This window comes from Megascapheus bottae, chromosome 25 (assembly GCF_031878675.1).
Source record: "Megascapheus bottae isolate mThoBot1 chromosome 25, mThoBot2.hap1, whole genome shotgun sequence".
NCBI lineage: Eukaryota > Metazoa > Chordata > Mammalia > Rodentia > Geomyidae > Megascapheus > Megascapheus bottae.
Window position 1 is genome coordinate 21629443 of NC_143533.1, and position 26409 is coordinate 21655851.

Consider the following 26409-nt stretch of genomic DNA (forward strand, 5'->3'; position numbering starts at 1 on the left):
GTCAGCTCACCCCGCACTCTCGGTAGGAGCAGCCGCAGCTCGGCCGCCAGGTGCCGGAGCTGCTCTCGGGTGGGGACGGCGGCGGCCCCCGCCATGTCGTCAGTCGCGAGGTGTCTGAGACCCGAGGCTTCACCCCACTTCCGGCAACACCAACTCTTGCTTCCGACAACAGCTCGCCTCGCCCCGCCCCTTCCGCCTCCGGGACCCGCCCCCCGCCCCGCAGGCGCTCGGCGCCCCCTTCCGGTTCCCAGAGGCTCGGTTCGCGCGGCGAGGCTGAGGTCCGTACTGTTTCTCGTTCGTCATTCATTCGTTTATTTGATTAGTTGAAAACACCCGCCCCGTCCCCCCCCCCCCCCACTAAAGCAGCAGAAAGCCCGTGATCCCGCGGGAAGACAGGGCTGGGAACGGATATCTCTGGGAGTCAGCGGCGGCCGGGACGCCAGCTGACCTCCAGGCGTGGGGCTGGAGGATCCCCGACGCGCACACCGGGCCCCTCGCCCCGGACTCTCGGGGAGGCGGGGATCAGGTCATTATTCAAGACTTTTCTGCAGTTCACTCCTCGGGAATCGGTAGTGGTTTCTCCTGCGTGGGGGTGTTCACCCGCCAGCAGCTCCCAAGCTCTCCCCCTTGACAGTGGCTTTCCATCTGCTGCCGGGGCCGGGGCCGGGGCCGGGGCGGGGGGGGGGGGGGGGGGGGGGTGGGCAGGGGACCGGGGCTCCAGATGTGGAGGTTAGGCCTCGCTGCCCGTCTGCTAGTGGTGGGACACCAGCTTTCAGGAGCTCAGGTGGCTTTTTAACTGCACCATGAACGTTCCGAACGCGGCAGAATTCAGTGTCCACACACGACGAACCAGTACAGGTGTCAGCAACGTCAGCCAGGTCCGCAGAGGGGAGAAAAAAACCGCTAAGGTGCCGTAGGTCACCTGGAGAAAATAGCAGGAGTAAACCTGCCAGATGTACAACAGTAGCATAAGTAAGTGGACAGGTACAGTCTTCAAGTATTTTCCTTGATGGAGATGAGATCTCAGGCTGTGACCAAAGCACCGCTGTAGCAGGCTCCAACACAGGTAAGCCATCAAGGGGATGTTAAAAAACACCAACTGGGGAAAGAAGGAGGAAAGGACCATCAGTATGAGAAATCCTGGAGAAAGGGGTCAGGTCTCATTAATGGTGATTCCATTCTGTCTTGGGGCCAGACGTCTGATTTTTTAATGATTTGTTCACGCTCTTAACACAACATAAAAACCGGCCTTTTTGGATAAGATTAAGTATACCCATGAATAATCCAAGAACAGAGCAGTCCAAAACGCCAGTTATTAGTGTCTTGGAAGGAGGATGATTACTGAAACTTTTGGGATTTTTGTGTCGGACCTGGGGCTTGAACTGAGAGCCGGGGTGCTATCCCTGTGCTTTTTTGTTATTGTTCAAGGCTAGCACTCTACACTTGAGCCATACCTGCACTTCAGGCCTGAGCCACTGTCATGAAGTTGAGATTTTGTATCTAATTCGTGACTTGTTATGCAGTGAATCCAATGAAGTGGAGAGGCTCTTAGATTGTATGTCTAGCTTCTTTTTTTTTTTTTTTTTTGCCAGTCCTGGGCTTGAGCTCAGGGCCTGAGCACTGTCCTTGGACTTTCTCAAGGCTAGAGCTCTACCACTTGAGCCTCAGCACCAGTTCCGGCTATTTTTCTATGTATATGGTACCAAGGAATCGAACCCTGGCCTTCTTGCATGCTAGGCAAGCACTCTACCACTAGGCCAAACTCCTGGCCCCACGTCTAGCTTCTTACCTGGAGAATTCCACTTATGAATGTTAGACTGCCCTGTAGGAAATGTCCATCAACAAACATCCCAAAGGAAAAGCAGTAACCCAATTTGCCATCAATGATTTCACCAAAAAACCATGGTCCTGAGAAAGGCAATGGACATAAAAAGAGAAGATTAAAGAGCCATTCTTCTGCTTACATATATCATGAGATACACATACTAGAATAATCAAGAGATACAAGACCAGTCATCTACTAGTATTTTACTTTGTAGCATTTTTTACTTTGCTAATTACTAGATAATACCTGACATCCTATCCAACTATTTGCTCTATATATACTTCATGGAATTACAAAATACTCATATACTCAAGAATATTTTGTAAAGACACAGCTTGTAGATTCTTATAAGCATGTGTTTAAAGCACACTATATATTTTTAAATTTTCTGTTGCAAAAATAGCTTAAGAATACATCAATATACACTTAGGAAGCAAACAGGTATTCTACTGAAGTTTATACATATGATTTATTCCTTTAAAGAGTGAACTTTCAACTTTTTTTTTCTTTTTTTCTGCCAGTCCTGGGGCTTGAACTCAGGGCCTGGGCACTATCCTGCAACACTTTTTGGTCAAGGCTAGTGCTCTGCCACTTGAGCCATAATGCCACTTCCAACTTTTTCTGTGTATGTGGTAGTGAAAATCGAACCCAGGGCTTCATGCATGCTACGCAAGCACTCTGCCACTAGGCCAAACTCCTGGCCCTCGACTACTTTTAAAAATCTTACTACAATGCATTCATATACTTCTCTTTCTTACAAATACATTGAATGTAGTTTGAATTTTTTTTTTTTTTTTTTTTTTGGCCAGTCTTGGGCTCAGGGCCTGAGCACTGTCCTTGGACTTTCTCAAAGCTAGGGTTCTACCACTTGAGCCTCAGCACCACTTTTGGCTTTTTTCTATGTATGTGGTAACAAGGAATCGAACCTGGGTATTCGTGCATGCTAGGAAAGCACTCTACCACTAGGCCAAACTCCCGGCCCAGTTTGAACTTTTTTTATTGGCCCACAGACATTAGTTTGCACATTAACTCTATAAGCAGGGTTAAAATGTACAACTTAACATTATCCTTTACTTTTTACTTCCAATGTCATGCTGACTTGTTTCTCACTATTATTGACCACCCTTTCTAAGTGTTACTGGAATTACTATTTTGTCAAGGGTAATAAGGGGCATTCAGACCCCTCTCCTCAAAATGCAGATACCATCATTTTCTGGATTTAAAAAAAAAAAAAAAAAAAAAAGACAATTTCAGCTAGGTGTAGCAGCTCATGCCTGAAATCCTAGATACTCAGGAGGCTGAGATCTGAGGATTGTGGTTCAAAGTCAGCCCAGCCACTAAAGTCTGTGAGACTCTTATCTCCAATTAAATACCAGGAAACCAGAAGGGGTAGGGTGGTAGCCTTGAGCTCAGGGACAACACTCAGGCCCAGAGTTCAAGTTCCACAACTGACCAAAAAAGACAATTTCCCCAGATAAAAATTATGAAAACTACAGTAGTACATTAGTTTTTATTGAATGAAGCAAGAACCAAATCATTTTCTCTGGCTTCTACTGTAAGACAGGGTTAAAAACAGCATTAGCCTATCCTGGTAAGAGAACTTACCTCAAAGGAGATGTTCTGCAGCTGTTAAAAATGTATTTATTCTCTGGTGGGAGTTATTAATGATCAAAGTCCAAAGATGAAATAAAATCAGGCAATCAATAGGCTAATCCTGAAGAACATGAACAAAAAGCTTTCTACTTCCACAGTGGCCACATGACTTGCAAAGTACGTGTAATAATAATAATACAGTATAATAATAGTAATACAGTGTAACATATAATCTCAGGTGTGCCTGAACTCATAGTTCAACTGCTTCTCTGTCTTTTGAAATGGATTTTTAGGATTCACATGGCAGCTGGGCACTGGTGGCTCACTCCTGTAATTCTAGCTACTTAAGAGGCTGACATTTGAGGACCCGGGTTTAAAGCAAGGCCAAGTACAAAAAAGTGTACAAGACTCTCCAGTTAACCACCAAAAAGCCAGAAGTGGAGGTGTGACTTAGTGGTAGACTGCCAGCTTTGAACAGAAAAAGCCAAATGAAAGCTCAAGGACCTGAGTTCAAGCCCCAATGGTGGCATAAACAAAAACAAAATGTCATACTTTGAATTCAGTGAATGTACACATAGCTTTGGATTTAGTGCTGAGCAAAGAGGTGAACAAGAGAAAAGATACCAATGGATATTTTAATAAGGAAAGAGATAATAAACACAGAAAAAGCCAGGTACCAGTGGTGAGTGAGTATGTAATCCTACCTACTCAGGAGGCTGAGATCTAGGACTGCGGTTCAAAGCCATCCTGAGACTCTTATTTCTAATTAGTCATTCAAAAACTGTAAATGATGTTGTGGGTCAGGTGGTAGAGCACTAGCCTTGAGCACCAAGAGGCTCAGGGGCAGCAGCCAGGCCCCGAGTTCAAGCCTCACAACTAACTAAATAACCAAATAACAAGATAAATGGAAGTTCTGACAAACGTGTAAAATGTGATTAAATAGAAGATATGAGTTTTAAAGTAGTCAAGCAAGATTTCTCTGAGGTGGTGTGGTGTTTAATCTGAAGTTTTTTTGCTCTGTTTTGTTTGTCTTAAACAGGGATTCAAACTTGATCTGATGCTTTCCTTCCTTGTCCAAGTTCATTGGCTAATTCTCTGCAACCTGAGCCATGCCTCCAAACCCTTTAAGCTTAAATTTTATCTTCTACTAAATTTTTTTTTTTTTTTTTTGCCAGTCCTGGGCTTGAGCTCAGGGCCTGAGCACTGTCCTTGGACTTTCTCAAGGCTAGAGCTCTACCACTTGAGCCTCAGCACCACTTCCGGCTTTTTTCTATGTATGTGGTACCAAGGAATCGAACCCGGGTCTTCGCGCATGCTAGGCAAGCACTTTAACCACTAGGCCAAACTCCTGGCCCCAATCTAAATATATTCTTTAGCAGAATTTTTCATTCTCAAGGTTATTAATTTACTTACCTAACACTGTATACACGGTCAACAACAACACAAAATAGTAGAAGGTGTTTATTTTGCTTAAAACATGAAGAGAAAATGAAGTCAATTTCATAAATCCTGGAGGTTCTAAATAGGATAAATTAAAGAAAAAAACAACAGTGAACACATACAAAGTTCTGCTTCTTTTTGTTTTGGGTTAGATTTTATTTATTTTTTTGCCGTTATGAGGGTTTGAACTCAGGGTCTTGCAGTCTTGCTCAGCTTTTTTGTACCACTTGAATCACACCTCCACTTCCACCTTTTTGCTGATTAATTTGAAATAGGAGTTTCTTGGATTTATCTGCTTGGGCTGGCTTCTAATTGAGATCCTTAGATCTCACCCTCCTGAGTAGGTAGGATTTTAGGGCATGGGCTTTAGGGTGAACAATCTTAAAAAATAGTAATAATAATAAAAAAGGGAAGAAAGTTCACATTCCTCTAAAAGGGGCTGCATATTGTTAATTACCATCTAACTTTCATTATTCATTATTTTACTTGCATGACAGCTCAGTCAGTAGTTTGGCAGATATACTCAGGAAACACACAGAACCCAGTTTGTCAGGGGAAGTGGAAAGTACCCCAGTAAGCTCAACTTCTTTACAACTTTTTTGTAGCCTGCTTTGTGCATATAATTCAAAACTATAACGCTGGGCACCGGTAACTCCTAGCTACTCAGGAGGTTGAGATCTGAGGATCGTAGTTCAAAGCCAGCCTGGGCATGAAAGTTGGTGAGACTCTATTTCCAATTAGCCACCATAAAACCAGAAGTAGCGCTGTGGTTCAAAGTGTTAGAGTGCTAGCCTAGAGCTGAAAAGCTCAGGGACAGTGCCCAGGCCCACGGTTCAAGCAACACAAACTGGGGGGGGGGGGGGGGGGGGGGGAGGGGCCGGGAGGAGGGAATAAAATGAATCCAACTAACCTTTCAGCTCTGGGTATGCTAGATACCTATAAGTAATGAGAATGGCGAGCTGGATCAGCACAATCAGCACAAACAGGACCCGGCCCTGCAGGGAGAGATGTCAGAGTGAGGAGGCACACAGCACAGCTCCACAAAAGGCTTTGCCTGGTCTTACTCCCCAAATGGAAACAGTATCTATGATACTGGGGTGGGTTTTCATCAAAGGTCTTCTTCTGCCCATAATTCCTAGAACCCTTGCTAGTTTCCAAGTAATAGAAAATAAAGGAACATATTCATTATTACGTATTTTTTACTTCCCACATCCCGAAACACCTGTGGAATGACGAGTAAAGTCTTCTGTGGTTAGGAATGAGCCCCTTTTAATCATACTAAGGTGCCTTTAGGAAAGTTCTTAGAGATGGGTTAGTTGGTAGGGAGACCAACCTTGTGCTAAAGATTGAAGATTTCATTGTCATACACATACCTCATTCTTGTTCTCCAGGGAGGGAGAGGAGCCGCAGCTTAATCAGTTATGGTCAGAGGTTTCATCAACCATGCCTACATAATGATACTTTCATTGAAAGCCCTAACTGAAGGGGTGCAGAGACCTTCCAGGCTGTGAATACTATGCAATGCTGGAAGAGTGACTGGTGCCTGAGGCTCAATCCTGAACCTCAGACTTTGCCCTGGTTTCCCTCTGGCTGATAATAATTGTAGCCACTAATGGAGTAAATAAATGTTTCCTGAGCTCTGTGAGCCATTCTTGCAAGCTACTGAAGCTGGAGAACCTCCAATTTATAGCTGGTTCAACAGAAGCAAAGATGACATCCTGGAATTATGGTGCTTGAAGGAGATTGGTGAGGAAGGCAGCCTTAAAGAATTGAATCCTTATCCTGTGGATCCATGCTAACTCCTAGCACATCCAAATTACAAATGTTTGCTAGTGTTCCACACCTCCAACCTTTTGGGGTTTATATTTTAATGTGGGAGAACAGGAGAAAATCAGTAGGGTACAATAAATAATTTGTGTAAAATATAACAGAGAAAGTATAGATAATGTGTGCACACACTGTGCAAATCAGCAAGTGATTTAAAGGAACATATCCTTAGGAGCTATAATAAGAAAATATGCAAACACATAGTTAAAAGCATTATTTATGCAGTTGAAGAGAAAACTGGAAGTAGTTAAAATAGAGACCAGGTAACTAACTTCCTTATTCGTCCTAGCCTAATGGCCTCAGTTAGAAACAGGTCCCAAATTGCTTGCATGAACATGCCCCTGTTTATTCTAGCTCACATCTATCTAAAAGCATTTTCTGTTGTAGAAAACTAAGCACACTTTCTAAGACTTGGCTTTCTTGTCCCATAACTATATGATTTTACAGCTTTACATTGATCAAATCCAGGGAAAGCATCTCATGTTTAATTGAATCCACTTACCAGGAGGCAGTGGTCAGTAAGGAGAACAAAGGATGCCAGGGGATCGAATGCCAGGTGAATGTTCTCTTGGACAGAAAATGTGTGGTGAGCCCTCTTAATTCTTCCAGCAGAGTCCTAGTTATAAACAGCAGAGGAGCAATGCATATACACATGCATAATGTTCTAATTACACATCACTTTTCAGCAGCGTAACTTTCTAGTAGTTTACATAGATTAGCTCTGAATAGTTACTGGTTTTCTCACTTAATTTTCTCTGTAGGAACTTTTGATAACACTTCTTTTATGTTTTTCCTTTTTTTTTTTTTTTTTGGTGGGTCATGGGGCTTGAACTCGGCCTGGGCGCTGTCCCTGAGCTCTTCAGCTGAAGGCTACCGCCCTACCCTTGAGCCAAGCCCAATTTCCCATTTTCTAGAGGTTAATTGGAGTTGAGTCTCAGGTCCTATTGTGCCCAGGCTGGCTTTGAAGGGATTTTCAGATTTCAGCCTCCTGAGTAGCTAGCTAATTTTTGATAACATAAAAAATATATATTCATTTACCTCTGCAGAAAAGGCCCAGAAACTCAAACAGACCTAACAGAACTAATGCCAGTTTACAATCTCAAAAAAGCATTTTGGGGTGGTTCAGGTACTGGGGTTTGATCCGGAGCCTCACACCCTCATTTGTTTTAGTTTTTATTTATTTATTTTTTATCGTAATATATAGAGGGGTTACAGTTACACTCGCCAGATAGTAGGTGTATTAATTCTCACATATTGATACCCTTTCTCATGTTTTTGTCCCCATTTCCCTCCCCTCTACCCCCATTTTTTTTTTTCACTCAAAGATTGTGTTCTACGACTTGAGTCACAGCTCCACTGCCCCAAAACAAAAACAAAACAAAAAATCTTACTAGGAAAGAGACAAACATGGCTGATTCTAGTTTTTGAGTAAAACATGTACAAGAAGTCATAGTGTTGTATTGTACCAGAAAGTAACAAACTAATAAAGATGATTGGGATTGTGTTACAGGATTTAGTGGCCTCTGTGAAGAGGCTCCCCCTAACCAAAGATGGAACAATCTAAGCATCAAAAAGAGTACATGTAACAGAGTAAAACATATTAAACTATGCTTTTGATTAGGGGCATGGCTCAAGTAATTAAGCACCTGCCTAGCAAATGTAAACCCAAGTTCAGATGTCAATACCACAAAAATGTACCAAGTTTTCTATTTTTATCTCTTTTTACCATTGATTTAACTTAGTTTTTGTTGTTTATTTAACAAATTAAAAAGAATTAGAGTTCATTGTGAAAAATGACAACTCACCTGAACGGTTACTTCTATGTCATGTGTCCCATTACTGTAGGTTCTGGGATTCCACTTCAGTATAAAAATAGGACCAGACAAATGAGTAGCATGGCCTAAATTGACTCCATCAATTTTAACAGTGATGAAAGCAATGGAGGATACGGAAAAGGCCAAGATTCTAAAATGACAGCACACAGAAAATGCATGGCTTCAGGTATTTGTCAGTGGTTTTATAAAGGAGAATCATTCTACTGTAACATGTTATGATCCATCAATTTCACTTATGGGATATCCAGAAGTAAAAGCAGAGATTTATGTACTATGTTCATAGAAGCATTATTTAGTGTGGCCAAAAGGTTTAGCCCAAGAGTCCATCCCTCCATCCAAAAAACAGATATAGTATGTACAAATAACGGAATAATGTTCAGGACAATGGGATAAACAGGAAGGGGATTCAGACCTATGCTACAACATGGATAAACCCTGAGATCATTATGTTACACGGATTAAACTAGACAGGAATGAGCAACTTATTATTCCACTTACGCAAAAATCCTTAGAATAGCCAAATTCACAGAGGTAGAGTGATGATTGTTAGGAGCAGAGGTGGGGGAGTGGGCAAGGAGTTATTTATTAGCAAGTATAGAATTTCAATTTTAGAAGATGAAAAACATTCTGGAGATAATGATCATGGCTGCACAGCCAAATGAATTACTTAATGCTACTGAGCTATGCACTTAAAAATAGCTAAAATGTCTGGACGCTGTGGGCTTACATCTGTAATCCTAGCTAATCCAGGAGGCTGGGATCTGAGGATACTGATTAGAAGCCAGCCTGGGCAGCAAAGTCCATGAGACTCTTATTTCTAATTAACCAGGCAGAAGTGGATCTGGGACCCAAGTAGCAGGGCACTAGTGAAAAAAATAAGGTACTAAAAGTCTAGGCCCTGAGTTTGTGCTGAGTATCAGCACAAAAAATAGAAAGAAAGAGAGGCTTGACAGGCTGGGAGTTTGGGCCTAGTTGGTAGAGTGCTTGCCTAGCATGCACGAAGACCCGGGTTCAATTCCTCGGTACCACATACATAGAAAAAAGCTGAAAGTGGTGCTGAGATCCTAGTGGTAGAGCTCTATTCCAAGGACAGTGGTCAGGCCCTGAGCTCAAGAAAAAAAAAAAAAAATAGAGGCTTGACTCAAGTGATAGAGTGCCAGCTAAACTTTAGACAAAGGGCCAAGTAAGAGCATGAGGCCCCATATTCAAGTCCCAGTACAAAGGAGGAGGAGGAGGAAGAAGAAGAGGAGGAAAAAAATTACATATTTTAACTGAATGGGAATGAAACTACTTATGTAATTTGTAGTTTGTTTATATTGTTGAGAAAATGACCGTGGAACATTTCCATCAATATCCAGTTGTAAATTCTAAAACTTTCCACATACCGGATGTGTGTTGAGTGAAGGAGTCTTTCTAGTGGTTCATGCCCAGCACAAGTGTAGAGGAGTGGTTTAGGATTAGTGATAAGAACCACAGGCCACTTGCCAAAGGTCAAGTCTGCAAAGCTAAAGAGGTCATGATCAAAAGCAAAGATCCGGTACCTGGAAATGAAGGGATAATCAGGTGATTTAGTCACTTCCTATTATAAGAGGGCTTGAAGGTTAACACGAAGGAAAACTAGGACTTTCTATAGAATGACTAGTGTTACAGAGTAAGTAGTACTGTTTCTCAGCTTTTCTCCCCTGGGTCTTACTGTTTTAGTCTTTCACGTGTGTCACATCAACCAGGCTCTGACTGACTCGCTGGTCAACATCCCCTCCCTCTCTCCCTCCCTCCCTCCCTTCCTTTTTTTTAAATCCTGGGGCTTGGTCCATTCTTCCTTCCCTTTCCTTTCTTCCTCCCTCCCTCCCTCTCCACCCCTCTCTTTCTCTCTCTGTCCTTCTTTGTCTTGGGGCTGGGTGTTCGCCGAGCTCCTTTTTGCTCAAGGCTAGCACTCTACCACTTGATCCACAATGCCACTTTTGGCTTTTTCTGTGAGAGCTAAAACTCTCATGTTCTTTCCTGCTTAGTCTGGCTTCACACCATGATCCTCAGATTTCAGCCTCCTAAGCAGCTAGGATTACAGGAATGAGTTACGGGAAGATTGCTCCACTTTCATTTTAAAACAAATGTTGACTGAATTTGCTCAGTCTATATTTAGACAGTACTTTAAGACTACTTGAAACTTAAGACACTCATCAGAAGCCTAAGATTGAATATTTTTCTATCATGCTACATAAAATATTAAAATATTTGATGTAAACAAAAAACCTTTCATCTTTTATATTTTTATTTCTGTACTTTCAAAGAAATGACAATTCTATTTTCAAAGTGCACAAGGGAATCTATAAACTATTTATTAAAGAGCAACCAAGGCGGGTGCCAGTGGCTCACACCTGAAATCCTAGCTACTCAGTAGGCTGAGATCTGAGGACTGCAGTTCAAAGCCAGCCAGGCACAAAAGTCCATGAGACTCTTATCTCCAGTTAACCACCAGAAAAACTGGAAGTGGTGCTGTGGCTCAAAATGGTAGAGCAGTAGCTTTGAGCTGAAAAGCTCAAGGAAAGTGCCCAAGCCGAGTTTAAGCCCCATGACTGGAAAAAAAAAAAGCAACCAAAGTTTCATATTTTCTCTCCTTTTATTAAAATCCATAGTGGGGAACAGTGAGGATTAAGCCCAGTACCTAACACATACTAGGCAGATTGTCCACCATTGTGCTATATCCCTAGCCCTTATGTTCTTTTAGAACTGTGAAGAAAAACTAAGACCATGTGACTAGTTGTGGCCAATAGGACATGAGCAGAAGTGTGTCACACTTCTGGCCCATACTTCTTAAGAGCTTAAGATCTGAGTTGTCTGCTCTTTTCTCTGCCCTGGAATTGATGTGGTGAAGCAGTGGCATTATAAGGTAAGGAAACAGGTCTGTTCTTATTGGCTGTCATGAGTTGAACAACGCTGTTCTACCACACTATATACACCATGATAGACTAAAAGTTCTGAAACAATATTCCTGGGGTAGTAAGCCACTCTTTTCGACTTGTCTCTCATCTTAAGTCACTGAGGTCCCAGCTCTAGCCACAGTGGAAGTCAAAAGATACTTGAGTTTTATTATGCCAGTATTGGTAAGCATGCTCAGTTTGACTAGCTTTGAACTGATAAACTAATGGTATCCTCTCATTTCAGCCTCCCAACTATCTGAGACTTACAGGAAGTCCACTCCCTTGCCTGGTTCTAGTTCAACAAGTTAGTTACTTTTTCTCTGCATGCCTTATATGATTTTTAACGCAGTTAAAATGTTCATGAAAGCAGTTTGAGAGCTGAGAATTAGTGACTCATGTCTAGTTATTCAGGAGGCTGAGATCTGAGGGTCATGGTTCAAAGCCAGCTGGGAAAGTCCTTGAGGCTCTTTTCTCCAATTAACTATACATACACACACACACACACACACACACACACACACACACACACACACACACACACACACACACACACACACACACACACACACACACACGCTGGAAGTGGGGTTGTAGCTGAAGTGCTGGCTCGTCTTCAGCAAAAAGCTCAGGGACAGTACCTAAGCCCCAGGAACAAAGAAAAATACATAAAGCAGTAAATTGGCAAATAAAAATGCCAGGTTTGGAACACAGACAAGCACTTGGGAAAAGAAAGGAAGGAAACAGTTTCGTAGTGAACAGTACAATTTGTAACTGAACAGGAATGTGAGTAAGATTTAGGCTCTCTGACAAGGGCAAGCCAATCCTATTCCAGAGCATCACAGTTCTAAGTAATTAGAGTTGTCAACTAGTAAAAGGCTTAAGTGTAGCTTATGTAGTTTCTAGGGAAGCCAACCAAAAATGAATACTTTCAAAGATGTAAAGCTTGCTTGCTTGCTTGCTTTCTTCCTTTCTTTCCTTTTTTTTTTTTTTTTTTTTTTTTTTGCCAGCCCTGGGGCTTGAACTAGGGCCTAGGCATTCTCCTTCGGTTTTCTCAAGGCTAGAGAGCCACAGCACCACTTCCGGCTTTTTCTATGTATGTGGTACTGAGGAATTGAACCCTGGTCTTCGTGCATGTTAGGCAAGCACTCTACCACTAGGTCAAACTCAGGGCCTGGGCCGTAAAGCTTTTTCATTAATGGAAATAGTTAAAAAAGAGGTAACATATTTGGTTTAACAATTTTTTTGAGTGTTGAAAATCTTCAGTTTTCATTTTAAAGAGTTAAATAACTATAATAGCTATCTAATAGTTTTGTTTTGTTTTGTTTTGTTTTTGCCAGTCCTGGGCTTCAGCTCAGGGTCTGAGCACTGTCCTTGCACTTTCTCAAGGCTAGAGCTCTACCACTTGAGCCTCAGCACCACTTCTGGATGTTTTTCCTATGTATGTAGTACTGAGGAATCAAACCTGGGTCTTCGTGCATGCTAGGCAAGCACTCTATCACCAGGCCAAACTCCCAGTCCTATTTAATAGTTTTTAAAAATAGTTATTTAATAATTTTTTGGGGGGTTGTTTTTGTTAGAAAAGGTCTTGTTATATACTGAGGCTAGCTTGAAACTCACAATCCTAACTGCTTCAGCTTTCTGAGTGCTAGATTATAGGTAAATACACTTATGTGGATTGAGATATTTTTCTATATTCACATTATTAAAATATTTTACTTAAATACATCTCAAATATGTATATATTTAACTATACAGTTGTTGGGTTTTTTTTTAATGTGGTGGTATGGTAGTTGGAATTCAGGATCTTGGGTTTACTAAGCAAGTACTCTACCATTTGAGCCAGGTCTCTAAATCTTTTTGTTTTTCAGATAGGGTCTCATGCTTTTGCCTGGGCCAGATTTGGACTGTAGTCCTCCTAATTCTGCCTCTGAAGTAGCTGGGATTACATGCATGTGCCATACACTCTGCTTGTTTTTGTTTGTTTGTTTTTTTAGATAGGTTAAGGCTAACTTTTGTCTAGGCTAGCTATGAACCATGATCCTCCTCTTTTCTCCTCTGGTGTACCTGAGATTACAAGTATGCACCATGCATTAATTATTAATTATTTTTTCATAAAAAAGTATTGGAAAGCCCTTCATAAAGACAAATATCAGTTAACTGAAAAAACTAAATAGTGAACATCTTGTGATAATATCTGGAATGATGGATATAAAATACAGGGGGAAACTGATATTTCTACTTTAATACTTTTCAAAGGGAGTCCATAGACCAACCCAAACCACACAATTAGGGCACTAACATTCCAGTGTTAAGACCTGGAGATTCTTTTTTTCTTTCATCCTCCTTCCTCCCTCCCTCCTTCCTCCTTTCTCTCTCTCTCTTTCTTTTTCTTTTTTTTTTTTTTTTTTTTCTGTTCCTGGGGCTTGAACTCAGGACTTGCACTCTGTCCCTGGACCTCTCTGTGCTCAAATCTAGAGCTCTACCACTTGGGTCACAATGCCGCTTCCAGTTTTTTCTGAGTAGTTTAGTTGGAGCTAAAAGTCTCACTAACTTTCCTGCCTCGGACGGCTTTGAGCTATGACCCTCAAATATCAGTCTATTGAGTAACTAGGATCACATATGTGAGTCACCAGCTCCCAGCCAGAGCTTCTTTTTCCTCCTCCTCCCCTTCTTCTCCCTCCCCCTTCCCCTTCCCCCCTTCTTCCTTTTGCCAGTCCTGGGGCTTGAACTTAGGGCCTAGGTGTTGTCTCTGAATTTTCACTCAAGGCTAGTGCTCTACCATTCTGAACCACGGCATCACTTTGGAGTTCTCGTTTTTAATAAATTCTTTCATAATTTTTTTTTTTTTGCCGGTCCTGGGCTTGAGTTCAGGTCTGAGCACTGTCCTTGGACTTTCTCAAGGCCAGAGCTCTACAACTTGAGCCTCAGCACCACTTCTGTCTTTTTTTTTCTATGTATGCGGTACCGAGGAATCGAACCCTGGTCTTCATGCATGCTAGGCATGCACTCTACTGCTAGGCCAAACTCCCGGCTCCTCTTTCATAATTTTTGTGTACACTACAGTTTAATACTACTTCTTGGGCTGGACAGAGTAACATATTCCTATAACCTCAATTACTCAGATGTAGAAAGATTATGGTCTGAGGCCAGCCCAAGTAAAATGAAACACCTTATGTGAAAAATATATTAAAAGTTAAAGGGTCTGGTGGCATAGCTCGGGCTTATATACCATAAGAAAAGCAGCAGTGGTGGCCGGGAGTTTGGCCTAGTGGTAGAGTGCTTGCCTAGCATGCATGAAGACCCGGTTTTGATTCCTCAGTACCACACACATAGAAAACATCCAGAAGTGGTGCTGAGGCTCAAGTGGTAGAGCTCTAGCCTTGAGAAAGTCCAAGGACAGTGCTCAGACCCTGAGCTGAAGCCCAGGACTGGCAAAAAAGAAAAAAAAAAAAAAAAAGCAGCTGTGTTTTGGTAAAACTTGTATGTATAAGTTTTATTTAGTGAGTTAGTTCCCTTACCTTCGATTATCTTTCCAATCTCCAACCTCCAGTTCCAGAGTGCCATGGAGATGACGAGTGTGTAAAACAGGCATCAATCCACCAAGTGTGTGCAAGTGCCCACATAGATACGCTGTCGCTGAACTAACCAGTGACAAACAGTAGAAAAATGAATAAAGGCTACTTGTCCTGCCTTTTCAGAAAAGCAAGAGACTTTCAATAACAGGAAAGAAGTAAAAAAAATGAGCTTTAATTGCAGAAGTCTTTTTTACCTCATTATTGTTCGAATCCCTGGTGATGGAGAAAGTATAGTGGATGTTGTATAGTGTCCAAACCAAATAGTATGGTTGCTCTGATTACTTTCCTTTGCCAATAATAATAGCTCATTCATCTGTTCCTGAAGTAGGAGAAAAATGGCAGAATTTTTAACTAGGGGTAAGGCTAAAATTCAATATCAACAGGTTAAACTAACCCCCAAATTTTAAAATAATTTCATTTTTTTTTGTGTGTGTGTGTGGCCTAAACCCTACTGAATATCCTGTGTAAGTTTCAAACTGTTTTCACTACATTATAACTCACTTGATTATAAAAATAACAGCAATAAGTAGGCAATGTATATCAATCCCATTTAAAGAAAAAGAAATGTCTCAGTATTGCATTAAATAAAATATTGTAATAGATAAAAAGAACATTGAGCAAGTGGGGGAGGGAAAAGAGAGAAAAACATGGGAAGGGGTAACAATGTTCAAGAAGAACTGTATTAACTACCTTACAAATGCAAATGTAACCCTTGAATACATCACCCTGATGATAAAATTTATAAAAAAGAACATTGAAACAAAATTTCTAGAATATACACCAACAGAAATATTTGTATCTATATGTGCACAACAGCTCTACTAGTAGTAAATGAACACAGACACTGCTAACAAATTGAAATGGAGCTATATATTAGAATACAAACTCAACACTAAAAAGGAAAGAACTTCTAATGCATGCAAACAACATGTGACTTGGAAACATCCGATTGCATATAAGCCACAGCCAAGAGTAAAATACTGCATGATTTCACTTACACAAAATTTTAGAGCAGACAAAATGGATAGAAAACCATTCCTTCCAGAGAGAGTTGAAGACAGACTATGCAAGGAAACCTTCTAGGTGATGAAAATGTTCTAGGTCGTGGTTGTAGTGATGGTTATACCTGTATATACATTTGCCAAACTCCTTTAACACTACAAGTAAATGCACTTTATTATATGTAAGTCATACTTCATAAAGTTGAACTTGAAAACTAATTTTCACAAACTTAAATATGCATTGACAGAATCTGTAAAGTACTTATTGCAATATATTTCTGGACCCTTGGTAGTTTGGGAATCTGCACTTTGAAATCTTCCAGTTGATTTCATGTAACTAATGCTTGAAGTATACCATTCAAAACTGTTCTGAAGAATGGAATAAGCTGAGCGCTGGTGGCTCACACCTGTAATCCCAGTGGTTCAAAGCCAGGCTGGGCATTAAAGTCTGTGAAACTCTTATCTCCAATTAACCATCAGAAAACCAGAAGTGGCCTTGTAGCTCAAGTGGTAGAGTGTTAGTCTTGAGCTGAAGAACTCAGGGACAGCACCTAGGCTCAGACAGAGTTCAAGCCCAAGATTGACAAAAAAAAAAAAAAAAAAAGAATTAACTGGGTGCTTGTGGCTCATGCCTGTAACCCTAGTTACTGAGAAGGTTGCAATCTGAGGATCACAATTCAAAGCTAGCCTGGGCAAGAAAGTCAGTGAGACTTTTATTTCTAATTAACCATCAGAAACTGGAAGTAGCATGGTAACTCAAAGTGGCAGAGCACTAGCCTTGAGCAAAAGTATTCAGGGGTAGCACCAAGGTCCTGAGTTCAAGCCCCATGACAAAAAAAATCACAGAATTGAGAGTGGGCATTGGTGGCTCACACCTTTAATCCTAGATGCTCAGGAGGCTGAAATCAGAGGATCCCAGTTTGAACCCAGTGTGGACAGGAAAGTCCATGTGACTCTTATCTTCAATAAACTACTCAGAAAAGGCCAGAAGTGGTCTGTGGCTCAAGTGGTAGACGTCTATCCTTGAGAAAAATTATCTCAGGTACAGTGCCCAGGCCCTATGTTCAAACTCCAGGTCCAGTACTCACATATACACACACACACACACACAGCCAGCTCAGTGAAACTCATCCAACACTGAAGCAGAAGGAGGGAAGAAGGCAAGCAATGGGAAACTGGGTGAGGGATCTACATTTATTCAAAGTACACTTGCAGGCATGAAAATATCACAGTGAAACATGTTCATACTATGAGTATAGGCTAATTCAAAAATATTTTAATCATAACTTTTAATTTTTTTCCCTTTAAGTTTTTTGGATTTTTTTTTTCTCCCAGTCCTGGGCCTTGAGCTCAGGGCCTGAGCACTGTCCTCTCAAAGCTAGAACTCTACCACTTGAGCCACAGCACCACTTCTGACTTTTTTCTATGTATGTGGACCTAGGAATCGACCTGGGTCTTTGTGCAAACTAGGCAAGCACTCTACCACTAGGCCAAACTCCTGGCCCAATCATAATTTTTTAAAAGGGAAAAAAAAGGATATAGTATAAATTAATCTACTCAAAATGAATATACTTGGTAACTAAGAAACAAAGTATAACAGTACAGGAAGGGTGAACAAATGCAGCAGTGATACTAGACACTATGTTGAAAATGAACTATGTAATTTGTGGGTGGACACTGGAGAGAAAAGCTGGGAGCTGAGAGCAAGGGAAGAGGTAACAGTGTTCAAAAAGAGATGCACTCTTTATCTAATATATACTGTTGTACATTATTATTATTATTATTATTTGCTAGTCCCGGGGCTTGAACTCAGGGCCTGAGCACTATCCCTGAGCTTCTCTTTGCTCAAGGTTAGCACTCTTACCACTTAAGCCACAGAGCCATTCCTTCTGGGCTTTTTTTTTTTCCAGTTTATGTGGTATTGAGGAATTGAATCCATGGCTTCATGCATGCTAGCAAACACTAAGCCACATTTCCATCTCCATGTACACTATCTTTATAAGAAAAATAAATAAATGAAATATATATATATATCAATGAAACAAAATGTTTAAAATACTAATGAATCTGAAGAATGTTCTTCTGATTTCAAACTCCCTGAAATCTTTACATACTCTACCTCTTTTTGGTACTTGGTATTTCCCACTATTAATTGCAGCAATTTCTGTACTGATTTTATATTCTACCATTCAACTGGGTACTATAAGACACAGGGACTGATCATGCCATCTTAGAACTCTTACATACAGGCACATATCTTATATGGGGCAATATGTTCATGAGGTAACAAGTTGGCATTTGTTGTACCAAGAAATAACGAGAGGTTCTCAATTTTATAGACACTTATGATCCAGCAACAGTTTTCAAGAAGCCTTGTCAAAAACACCTTGAAAGAAACTTACCCATTTCACAGTTTTTCCCTTATTAAAAAAAATGCAGATCAGCAATTGATATTGGCAATTGTGAAGACTTGACACTGAGATATATGTTCTGCACCTTATAAAGTACATTTTACACTTGGTATGTATTTAATAATTTTTTTTGCTGAATAAGTATAAAATATGAGGTGCTTCTTTCCAGGGACAGGGACAGGAATAACAGTGCCAAAGTAGCCAGTAGCTTTTGGCCATACTTGTAACCCAAGTAAATTTTTCTAAGTTTTTTTTTGCCAGTCCTGGGGCTTGTACTCTACCACTTGAGCCATAGCACCACTTCCACTTTAGGCATAGCACCACATACTTTCTGTGTATGTGGTACTGAGGAATCCAACCTAGGTCTTTGTGTACTCTACCACTAGGCCAAAATCCCAGCCTTTCTGAGTATTTCTAAGTAAGAATTTTTTTTACCTATAATAACAAAATGATCCACAGATAATCAACAAAATAAATAAATAAATAAAACCAGGAAAGTGAGTTTATACCATACCTCATTTACAATTCCAAAGAAATTATAGGGTCTCTTAGGCCCTGGATTTGGAGTGGCATCCAAAGAGATGAAAGAATAGTTGCCAAAGGGAGTCCTGTGAACATAATGGAAAGAGCCATCCTTGCGTACTGCAGAGTATTTCCTAAAAAAAAAAACAAGACAAGATAGGAAGGTTTTAGTGTGATCATAAAAACAAGATGAATATAAATTCTATCCCTAGTATCATAGCAGATTGTTTCCTCTGAAAAGATTTATTGAACTGATTATTCACTAAAATTATATGTACAATGGGTAAAGTGACAGAAAGAAATTAACAAATTTTTTCTTCCATTTTCTCCAAGACTCATTCATGTAGATTAATTCATCAATAACCAAAGCAGAAATGACTATTTGAAACAGTCTTAAAAAAAAAAAAGCCCAGCTCAGGGCCGGAAGCATTTCCTAGTGGTAGAGTGTTTGCCAAGCATGCATGAGATGAGATCTGAAGATTGTGGTTCAAAGCCAGTCCAGACAGGAAAGTCTCTGAGACTCTTTTCTCCAATAACTACTCAGAAAAAGCCAAAAGTGGCACTGTGGCTTGAGTGGTAGAGCACTAGCCTTCAGCAAAAGAAGGTCAGGGACAATACCCAGGCCCAAAGTTCAAGTCCCAGGACCAGAAAAAAACAAAAATAAAACCTGTTAAGGTTGAGAATGTTGCTCAGTGGTAGAATACTTGCCTAACATATCCAAAGCCCTGGTTCAGTCTCCACTATTAAAAAGAAAAAGAAAAAAAGAAAGAAAGAAAGAAAATAAAAAACTCTGTTTAAAAGTCAATCAGGGAGGGGCCGGGAGTTTGGCCTAGTGGTTAAAGTGCTTGCCTAGCATGCATGAAGACCCCAGGTTCGAGTCCTCGGTACCACATACATAGAAAAAAGCCAGAAGTGGTGCTGAGGCTCAAGTGGTAGAGCTCTAGCCTTGAGAAAGTCCAAGGACAGTGCTCAGGCCCTGAGCTCAAGCCCAGGACTGGCAAAAAAAAAAAAAGTCAATCAGGGGGCCGGGAGTTTGGCCTAGTGGTAGAGTGCTTGCCTAGCATGCACGAAGACCCAGGTTCGATTCCTCAGTACCACATACATAGAAGAAAAAAAAAAAAAGCTGGAAGTGGTGCTGAGGCTCAAGTGGTAGAGCGCTAAGCCTTGAGAAAGTCCAAGGACAGTGCTCAGGCCCTGACCCCAAGCCCAGGACTGGCAAAAAAAAAAAAAAAGTCAATCAGTAATTTGAACACAGGGGATAAAATATATTAACATTTTCTGGATTCTGCGTTTTGGCATGCTCTAGGGCATTCTGTTTTCTTTCTCTTTCTCCACCACCACCTCCTCCTCATCCTCTTCCTTCTCCTCTTCACATTGGGAATCAAAACCAGGGTCTTACACGTGCTGAGCAAATAATCTACTAAGTACATCACCAGTCCTTAGGATATGACGAACAAGATTAAAGGGGTGAGTGTTGAGCTCTCCAGTCACCCCACAGACTCAGAGAATCAGTATCCCAGCATCCTGCAAACTTGCTGACCTCAGTAGTTAGTCTGACAAGCTCCGATTTAAATTACTTTCTCTGTGCACCAATGGGTGGGGGGGGTGCAGGAGGGAAAGAAACCCACTGACCAACAAGCCAGCCTGGGCTGGCTTTGAACCATGATCCTCAGATCTCAACTTCCTGAGTAGGTAGGATTATAGACCTTAGCCATTGGTGCCCAGCTAGAAAAGTGAACTACCAGAAAATTGAAAATGGGGCTGTGACTCAAAGTGGTAGGGTGATAGACTTCAGCAGGAGGAAAAAAAAAAAAGCTCAGGGACAGTGCCCAGGCCTTGAGTTTAAGTGTCAGGATTGGCAAAAGAATTTTTCTCTTGTTTATTAAATTGACTATATTCTTCTTGTAATAGACTTTATTTAGTGGTCTGTCTCTTGTTTATTTCAGTACCTGTAATAATTGCTGATGCTCTCCAGACTTGGAATGTTGTATGCATCTAATTGAAAAGAAAAAAAAAGCAAATGTTCATCTATACAAAAAAGAAAAATGTAATTGTATTCTATAATGACTAAAGAAAAATGATAATGTTTTCTAACATTTAAGATGTAGAATGCCTACAATGAGATAAATGATTTTACGAACTTCATAACTTAACAGAACTCAGATTACCTGGATGGTTTAGGTGACCAAGTATAGTAAAGAATAAATAAGTTCTTTTTCATTTTATTCAGATTTTATTTATTTGAAGTGCCAATTTTTTTTTTTTGTCAGTTGTGGGACTTGAACCCTGGCCATTGTCCCCAAACTCTTCAGCTCAAGGCTTACTCCTCGAGGCACAGTGCCACTTCTGGTTTTCTGGTGGTTAACTGGTGATAAGAGTCTCATGGACTTTAGTGCCTGAGGTGGCTGTGAACTGTAATCCTCAGATCTCAGCCTCCAGAGTAGCTAGGATTAAAGGCGTGAGCCACCACCTAAACTATGTGCCAGTGTTTCTAAGTAACAAATCAGTCGGGTTCAGGGACAAAGCTCTTCTCTTATTGAATCTTAATAAAGACTCATTTGGAAAGGGCTTATAAAATGATGGAAAGGAGTCAGGTTAATGGTATCATAAAACACTTATGTGGAAACGCAATGATTTCATAGTGCTTGATTGCCTGGGTTGCAGAAGCTAAAATGGTTTAAGTCCAATTTAGGCCCAAAGAAATGTCATACAAATGAATGTAATTCTTTTGCTAAATAAGAGAACACATCTATATTATATTTAAATCTTAGTAAATACCTAGTTTCCTTCCATACTGTAATATAATCTAACAAAGATTAGGAGTTAAAGGAATTCTAAGTAAGATTAGGAACAAAGGGAAATGTAAATATGCCAGAGAAATTTGTAAGCCAATTATTCTATTTTAATTTATAATCTCTAGTTAGTTTGTAAGGTTTATTTATGAGCAGGACATTTTCTGATTAAGCCAGTGCTAAGTATGTCAGCAGGCAAAACTATGCGTTAAAAATTAGTTTTGCTGGGCGCAGGTGGCTTATACCTAGCTACTCAGGAAACTGAGATGTAAGGATTGAGGTTCAAAGCCAGCCCAGACAGTAAAGTCCCGTGAGATGAGATTCCCCCCCCCCCCACCTTGAACTTGGCCTGGGCGAGGTCCCTGAGCTCTTTAGCTCAAGGCTACTGCCCCACCTTCCATTTTCTAGAGGTTAATTGGAGCTAAGAGTCTCAGGTTCTTTTGTGCCCTGGGTGGCTTTGAACCTTGGTCCTCCTGAGGAGCTAGTTACACGTGTGAGCCATTGCGCCCGTCCCCGTGAGACTCATGTCCAATTAACTACTCATAAACCAGAAGTGGCACTGGGGCTCAAAGTCATAGAGCCCTAAGCAAAAGAGCTCAGTGACAGTGCATAAGCCCCACAACCCCCCACACAAGAAACACACACACATATATTTTTTACTGATTGGTTGGTGTACTAGGATTTGAACTCAGAACCTTGCACTTGTTTGGTTATGTAAGTATGCTATTACATGAGCTATATCATTAAAATGAAAGTTTTTAAAAAATATATACATTGGGCTACAAGTTTGGCCTTGTGGTAGAGTGTTTGCCTAGCGTGCATGAAGACCCAGATTCAATTCCTTGGTACCACATACATAGAGAAAAGCCAGAAGTGGTGCTGTAGTTCAAGTGGTAGAACTCTAGCACTGAGAAATCCCAAGGACAGTGCTCAGGCCCTGAATTCAAGGCCCAGGACTAGCAAAAAAAAAAAAAAAAAAATATATATATATATATATATATATATATAGAGAGAGAGAGAGAGAGAGAGAGAGAGAGAGAGAGTACATAACAGCAGTAAGTAATCAAAAATGTTATTTCCTTATTAACACAAAAATGATAATCTAAAAAAAGAAAGAACTGTCCATTTGTCTGCCTATGTCTAGAAACTGGTAAGCAATTTAAACATTTTTTATATACTAAAATTTATTCTTTGTGTAGTATAGTTCTGTTGACTTTTACCAACCATAGATCTAAGAGTGCAATCAAAATATTGTACAATCCTATTAGTCCTTCCCTACAGATTCTCTTAAGATGTCTGTCTGTAACCAGTTTCTCCTACATCTCTACATTTGGCAAACATAACTGTGACCTGTCTCTAGATTTGCCTATTCCTGAATGTCATACAAGTGAAATCACACAATATGAAAACAGCAGTTTAGCTTCTTTCACTGAACAAAGGGTAGATGTTTAACAAGCATTTGTCCACATAAATTTCAGTATATTCTTTCTCTATAAAGAATTAAAATGAATTATAAACATTCATTCAAAACCTAACAATGACATTGAATTTTTAATTTATATAATATAAATGTTTCAGAGATGTGGCTATTTTATAATTTAAAATTCCTATTTTTATAATTTAAAATTATAAAGTCTAGATTCCTATGTTGACTTTACCATGATTTCCTTTTATATCCAGCCACTTGGTTTTTTCCATGACTCTGGTCTTCTTCAGAATACCCTGGTAAGTCTGCCATTCTATCTCATGCTGTCTGGATCCCAACTGTTCTTTTGTTTTAGCATCTGTCAGGTCTCCTGAAGGTTCATACAAGAATCAAAATGCAAAATAAACTCCAAGGTTCAATTGAACACACACACATACAAACACACTGAAAGAACAAAGACAAAGTACTCAACATGTATAAGCATAATCACTGAGTCCATCAAAGTCCAAAGAAAGCATTATACTAACAAGATTGTCTCAGCTAGAGCTTTGTTTATATAGCTTAACAAGTGCCTGTTTAACTTCCTATGATATTAGGAATGGTCGTGTAAAAGCTTTGTCTCTTGAGAGAGGAGGATAAACTGCATCAACTGGCTAACATTTAAAATCCTTTATGAGAAATTCCAACTCTATCAGTAGCCTAGAATCGATTACAACCATGTTTCCCCTAACTGACTCAGAGTACCTGATCTGATCAAGCAGTATTTTTACAGCAAGTAGCATTCTGGAAGCCAGATGTGATGATGGAGAATGCCTGTAATCAATCCCAGCACTGGGGAGACTGAGACAGGACTGCAAGTTCAAGACCAGCTTGCATTATATTGCAGGGTGTAATCTGAAGAATGAAATACCAAAATCAAAATTTCTAACAAACTAAACAACATCTGAAAAGGGAACTCGTGGTCAGTGATGCCCATCGTATTAGCAAAGGTGTCTGAGTAAGGCAAGAGGCAGAAGAGCTGCCCCAGTGAACAGGATGAATGTTCCCTTAACTTCTCACCACACTATGGGAACACTTGACAAAGGGTTTGAAGAGTCGAGGAAATACAAGTCACAAAAGTACCAAGGGAAGAATAAAACCTGTCCTAGGTCACTGGAAACTTCAAACAACAGAAAATAAGCCATAATAGAAAAATCTTAACAGAAAGAGTAACATGTAAAAACAATGGTAAACTGTCAGAAAGGAGAACTTTTGATCCCTGTTTTAAAGGGCTTTCTCTCACCCTCAAATCCAAGAACTGTGACAACCACCAACACAAACATACACACATAGTAGGCAACACAAGGACAGGAGTATCCTGTCTTCTCCTGCGATGACCAAATCTTGCAATGACAAGACATTCCACTTAGGTCTTGATTCCATTATCCATTGGTAACGGGAATTTCAAGTTTTCATTGCTCCCAACACGTTATCAGGTAGGGAATTGGGATCTCCCTGGGGCTGAGGCTACAGCACTCCTAAAGCCTCCCAAGTGAACAGCTGAAGCCCTGCTCAGCACTCTACCACCGGGACCACCACCACAGCACAGCATGGTAATCCTCCCTACCTGTAGCTAGCACAAGAGCTGGTTGAATGATGTCAATAGTTTCTGAACAGAACTTCTCTAAGTCTACCGCTCTGCCTCGGTCGCGAAATCTGCTCAGGTGGATGTCGGATATCTGCCAAAAGCAGGTATTGAACAGAGACAGATACCTCAATCAGGAAGAGGCAGCGTGGACCCAGGCGGCCCAGCGGCTTCCTGGGGCTGGGAAGGTCAAGGCAAGGATGCAGGCAGGGAAGGACCAGACAGACAGTGCTTCCAGGTCCCCACTCTCCAAGTGACACCTGCTCCCAAGTTTCCCTGCAAGTGGGAGCCCAGCCAGGCGAGGGTGGTCCCCCGCAGCAGCCGTCCTCCCCCCACCCCGCTCTCTCCCCCCCTCTCGCCCCGCGTCACCTGCAGGCCCCAGAAGATGTTGCCTTCTTCAGGCCCAGGCGCGGGGTGGGCCCGCAGGTGGCCCCGGGGCTGGGGTCGCGGCGAGGGCCGGCTCGCCAGGCCGTAGTGCTCCAGGAGAAGGGCTGCCAGCGCCGCGGCCGCCAGACCCGCCACCACCCTCACGGCCAGCACTACAGCCATGTCGCACCCCCACACCCGGGGCTGCTCGGCGACCCCCAGCCCTTCCCGCTCCCCTAGGCGGGCTGCTCCGACCGCGCTTCCGGGCTCGATGGTGGCGGCTCAGTGAGGGTTCATACGTCCGTGTGGGCGGGGTAGCGCTCCTCCCCGCCCTCGGCTTAGCCACGCCCCCAAAGCGTAGTCCGTCCTACCCACGACTCAACCCCGCCCCCTGCTAGCGTAGGCCGTCCCTCCCTCGGTTTAGCCCCGCCCTCCACCAGCGTAGCCCGCCCCTCCCGCGAGTTAGCTCCGCCCTCCAGGAGCGTGGCCCCGCCCCTCGCCGTCGGCCCGCGGTGAGTTTGCAGCCGCTGCCACCGGGTTTGATTTTGCAAGTACAGTGCCTTCGGGGAAGAGGAAGCGGAGAGCCTGGCGGGGACTAGAGCCCCGGGTGGCTGCTCCGTCAGTCGAGGCTGCTCGGGGCGGCTGCGCAGCCTCCACGCCCGTAAAACCGCGTCCATGCTGCCTCGGTGCGTTCTTCGCAGGGTGGTGGTGAGAACCCGCGTGCGTGATGAGGACGCCTTTTCAATCACCGAACCAAAACGACAGGCTTCGTTAACGTGACCCACAGGCTTTCAATAGGTGTACACTGTATGTTTTTGTCAGTTATTTTTTTTTCCTTAACCTGATTTCCTATGTTCATGATTGCAAACTCTTGCGACATCGTGGTGTGCCACTCAGTTTAATAAATATTAAACGTGTAAATTTCTCTAGTATTTAATAAGTTCCTAGGATAATGAACTGTGACTGTTTTACTGATGGGTCTTTAGATTTTCTGCTTAGATCAGGGTCTTCCAGCCCTAATACGCCTGGAAAGTACTTAACCAACTAAAATAGGATAAATCCAATATTGGCAGTATATCCCAAGAAAGTAAAGGAGGATTTAACAATGTATAAAAATGTTTATTCAGCATAACAACACATAATAATCCCAAATCCAGCAGTGGAGGAGTGATTTAATAAATTAACAAACAATTCTGTGTCTGGCCTATAGGAAATATGTAATATTTATTAAATGTACTATACTCCCATTCCAAG

The 26409-nt window shown here is 41.6% G+C and overlaps 2 protein-coding genes and 1 long non-coding RNA gene across 14 annotated transcripts in view; 1 reads left to right on the top strand and 2 right to left on the bottom strand.

The window, feature by feature from the left end:
* The window catches only part of Ccndbp1 (cyclin D1 binding protein 1), a 94776-nt gene extending 94501 nt beyond the window's left edge, over positions 1 to 275 (bottom strand). For 7 of the 8 annotated variants that reach the window (XR_016532612.1, XR_016532611.1, XR_016532610.1 and 4 more), the window contains exon 1: positions 11 to 275. Coding sequence is in view for 2 of the 8 variants with exons in the window: in XM_090318525.1 (XP_090174651.1) it covers positions 11 to 95 (85 nt within the window). In the remaining 6 variants the exon portion in view is untranslated. The remainder of the gene's footprint in view (positions 1 to 10) is intronic. The other variant, XM_090318524.1, reaches the window with a different exon arrangement.
* LOC150046581 (uncharacterized) lies at positions 229 to 21291 on the top strand. 2 transcript variants are annotated; one of them, XR_016532615.1, is made up of 5 exons: positions 229 to 278; positions 7154 to 7241; positions 8531 to 8686; positions 11229 to 11407; positions 20894 to 21291. It is a non-coding gene; the product is annotated as an uncharacterized LOC150046581 (long non-coding RNA). The 2 variants fall into 2 exon arrangements; XR_016532616.1 differs by lacking the exon at positions 20894 to 21291 and adding an exon at positions 18354 to 18528.
* Positions 678 to 25427, bottom strand: Tmem62 (transmembrane protein 62). 4 transcript variants are annotated; one of them, XM_090318518.1, is made up of 14 exons: positions 25159 to 25427; positions 24772 to 24883; positions 23398 to 23535; positions 20897 to 20942; positions 18940 to 19081; positions 15208 to 15332; positions 14957 to 15079; positions 9906 to 10061; positions 8491 to 8650; positions 7188 to 7301; positions 5769 to 5853; positions 4832 to 4936; positions 1790 to 1908; positions 678 to 1099 (listed from the first exon to the last, which is right to left on the bottom strand). In XM_090318518.1, exons 1-14 carry the CDS (start codon positions 25336 to 25338, stop codon positions 773 to 775), a joined length of 1932 nt encoding a protein of 643 aa, XP_090174644.1. In that variant the 5' UTR covers positions 25339 to 25427; the 3' UTR covers positions 678 to 772. The 4 variants fall into 4 exon arrangements, with proteins under 4 accessions (XP_090174644.1, XP_090174646.1, XP_090174645.1 ...); XM_090318520.1 differs by lacking the exons at positions 20897 to 20942; positions 24772 to 24883 and having other exon boundaries at positions 25159 to 25188; XM_090318519.1 differs by lacking the exons at positions 20897 to 20942; positions 25159 to 25427 and having other exon boundaries at positions 24772 to 24856.
* Between the last annotated feature and the right edge of the window lie 982 nt (positions 25428 to 26409).

What these genes read in the sequence shown, in the direction of transcription:
- Tmem62 (XM_090318518.1), bottom strand. Translation starts at nt 25,338, where the DNA reads ATGGCTGTAGTGCTGGCCGTGAGGGTGGTGGCGGGTCTGGCGGCCGCG. An exon ending in GACCGTGTATACAGTGTTAG is followed by an intron (nt 1,909 to 4,831) that starts GTAAGTAAATTA and finishes TGCCTTTCTCAG; the next exon opens with GACCATGGTTTTTTGGTGAA. An exon ending in TCATAAGTGGAATTCTCCAG is followed by an intron (nt 1,100 to 1,789) that starts GTAAGAAGCTAG and finishes TTCTTTCCCCAG; the next exon opens with TTGGTGTTTTTTAACATCCC.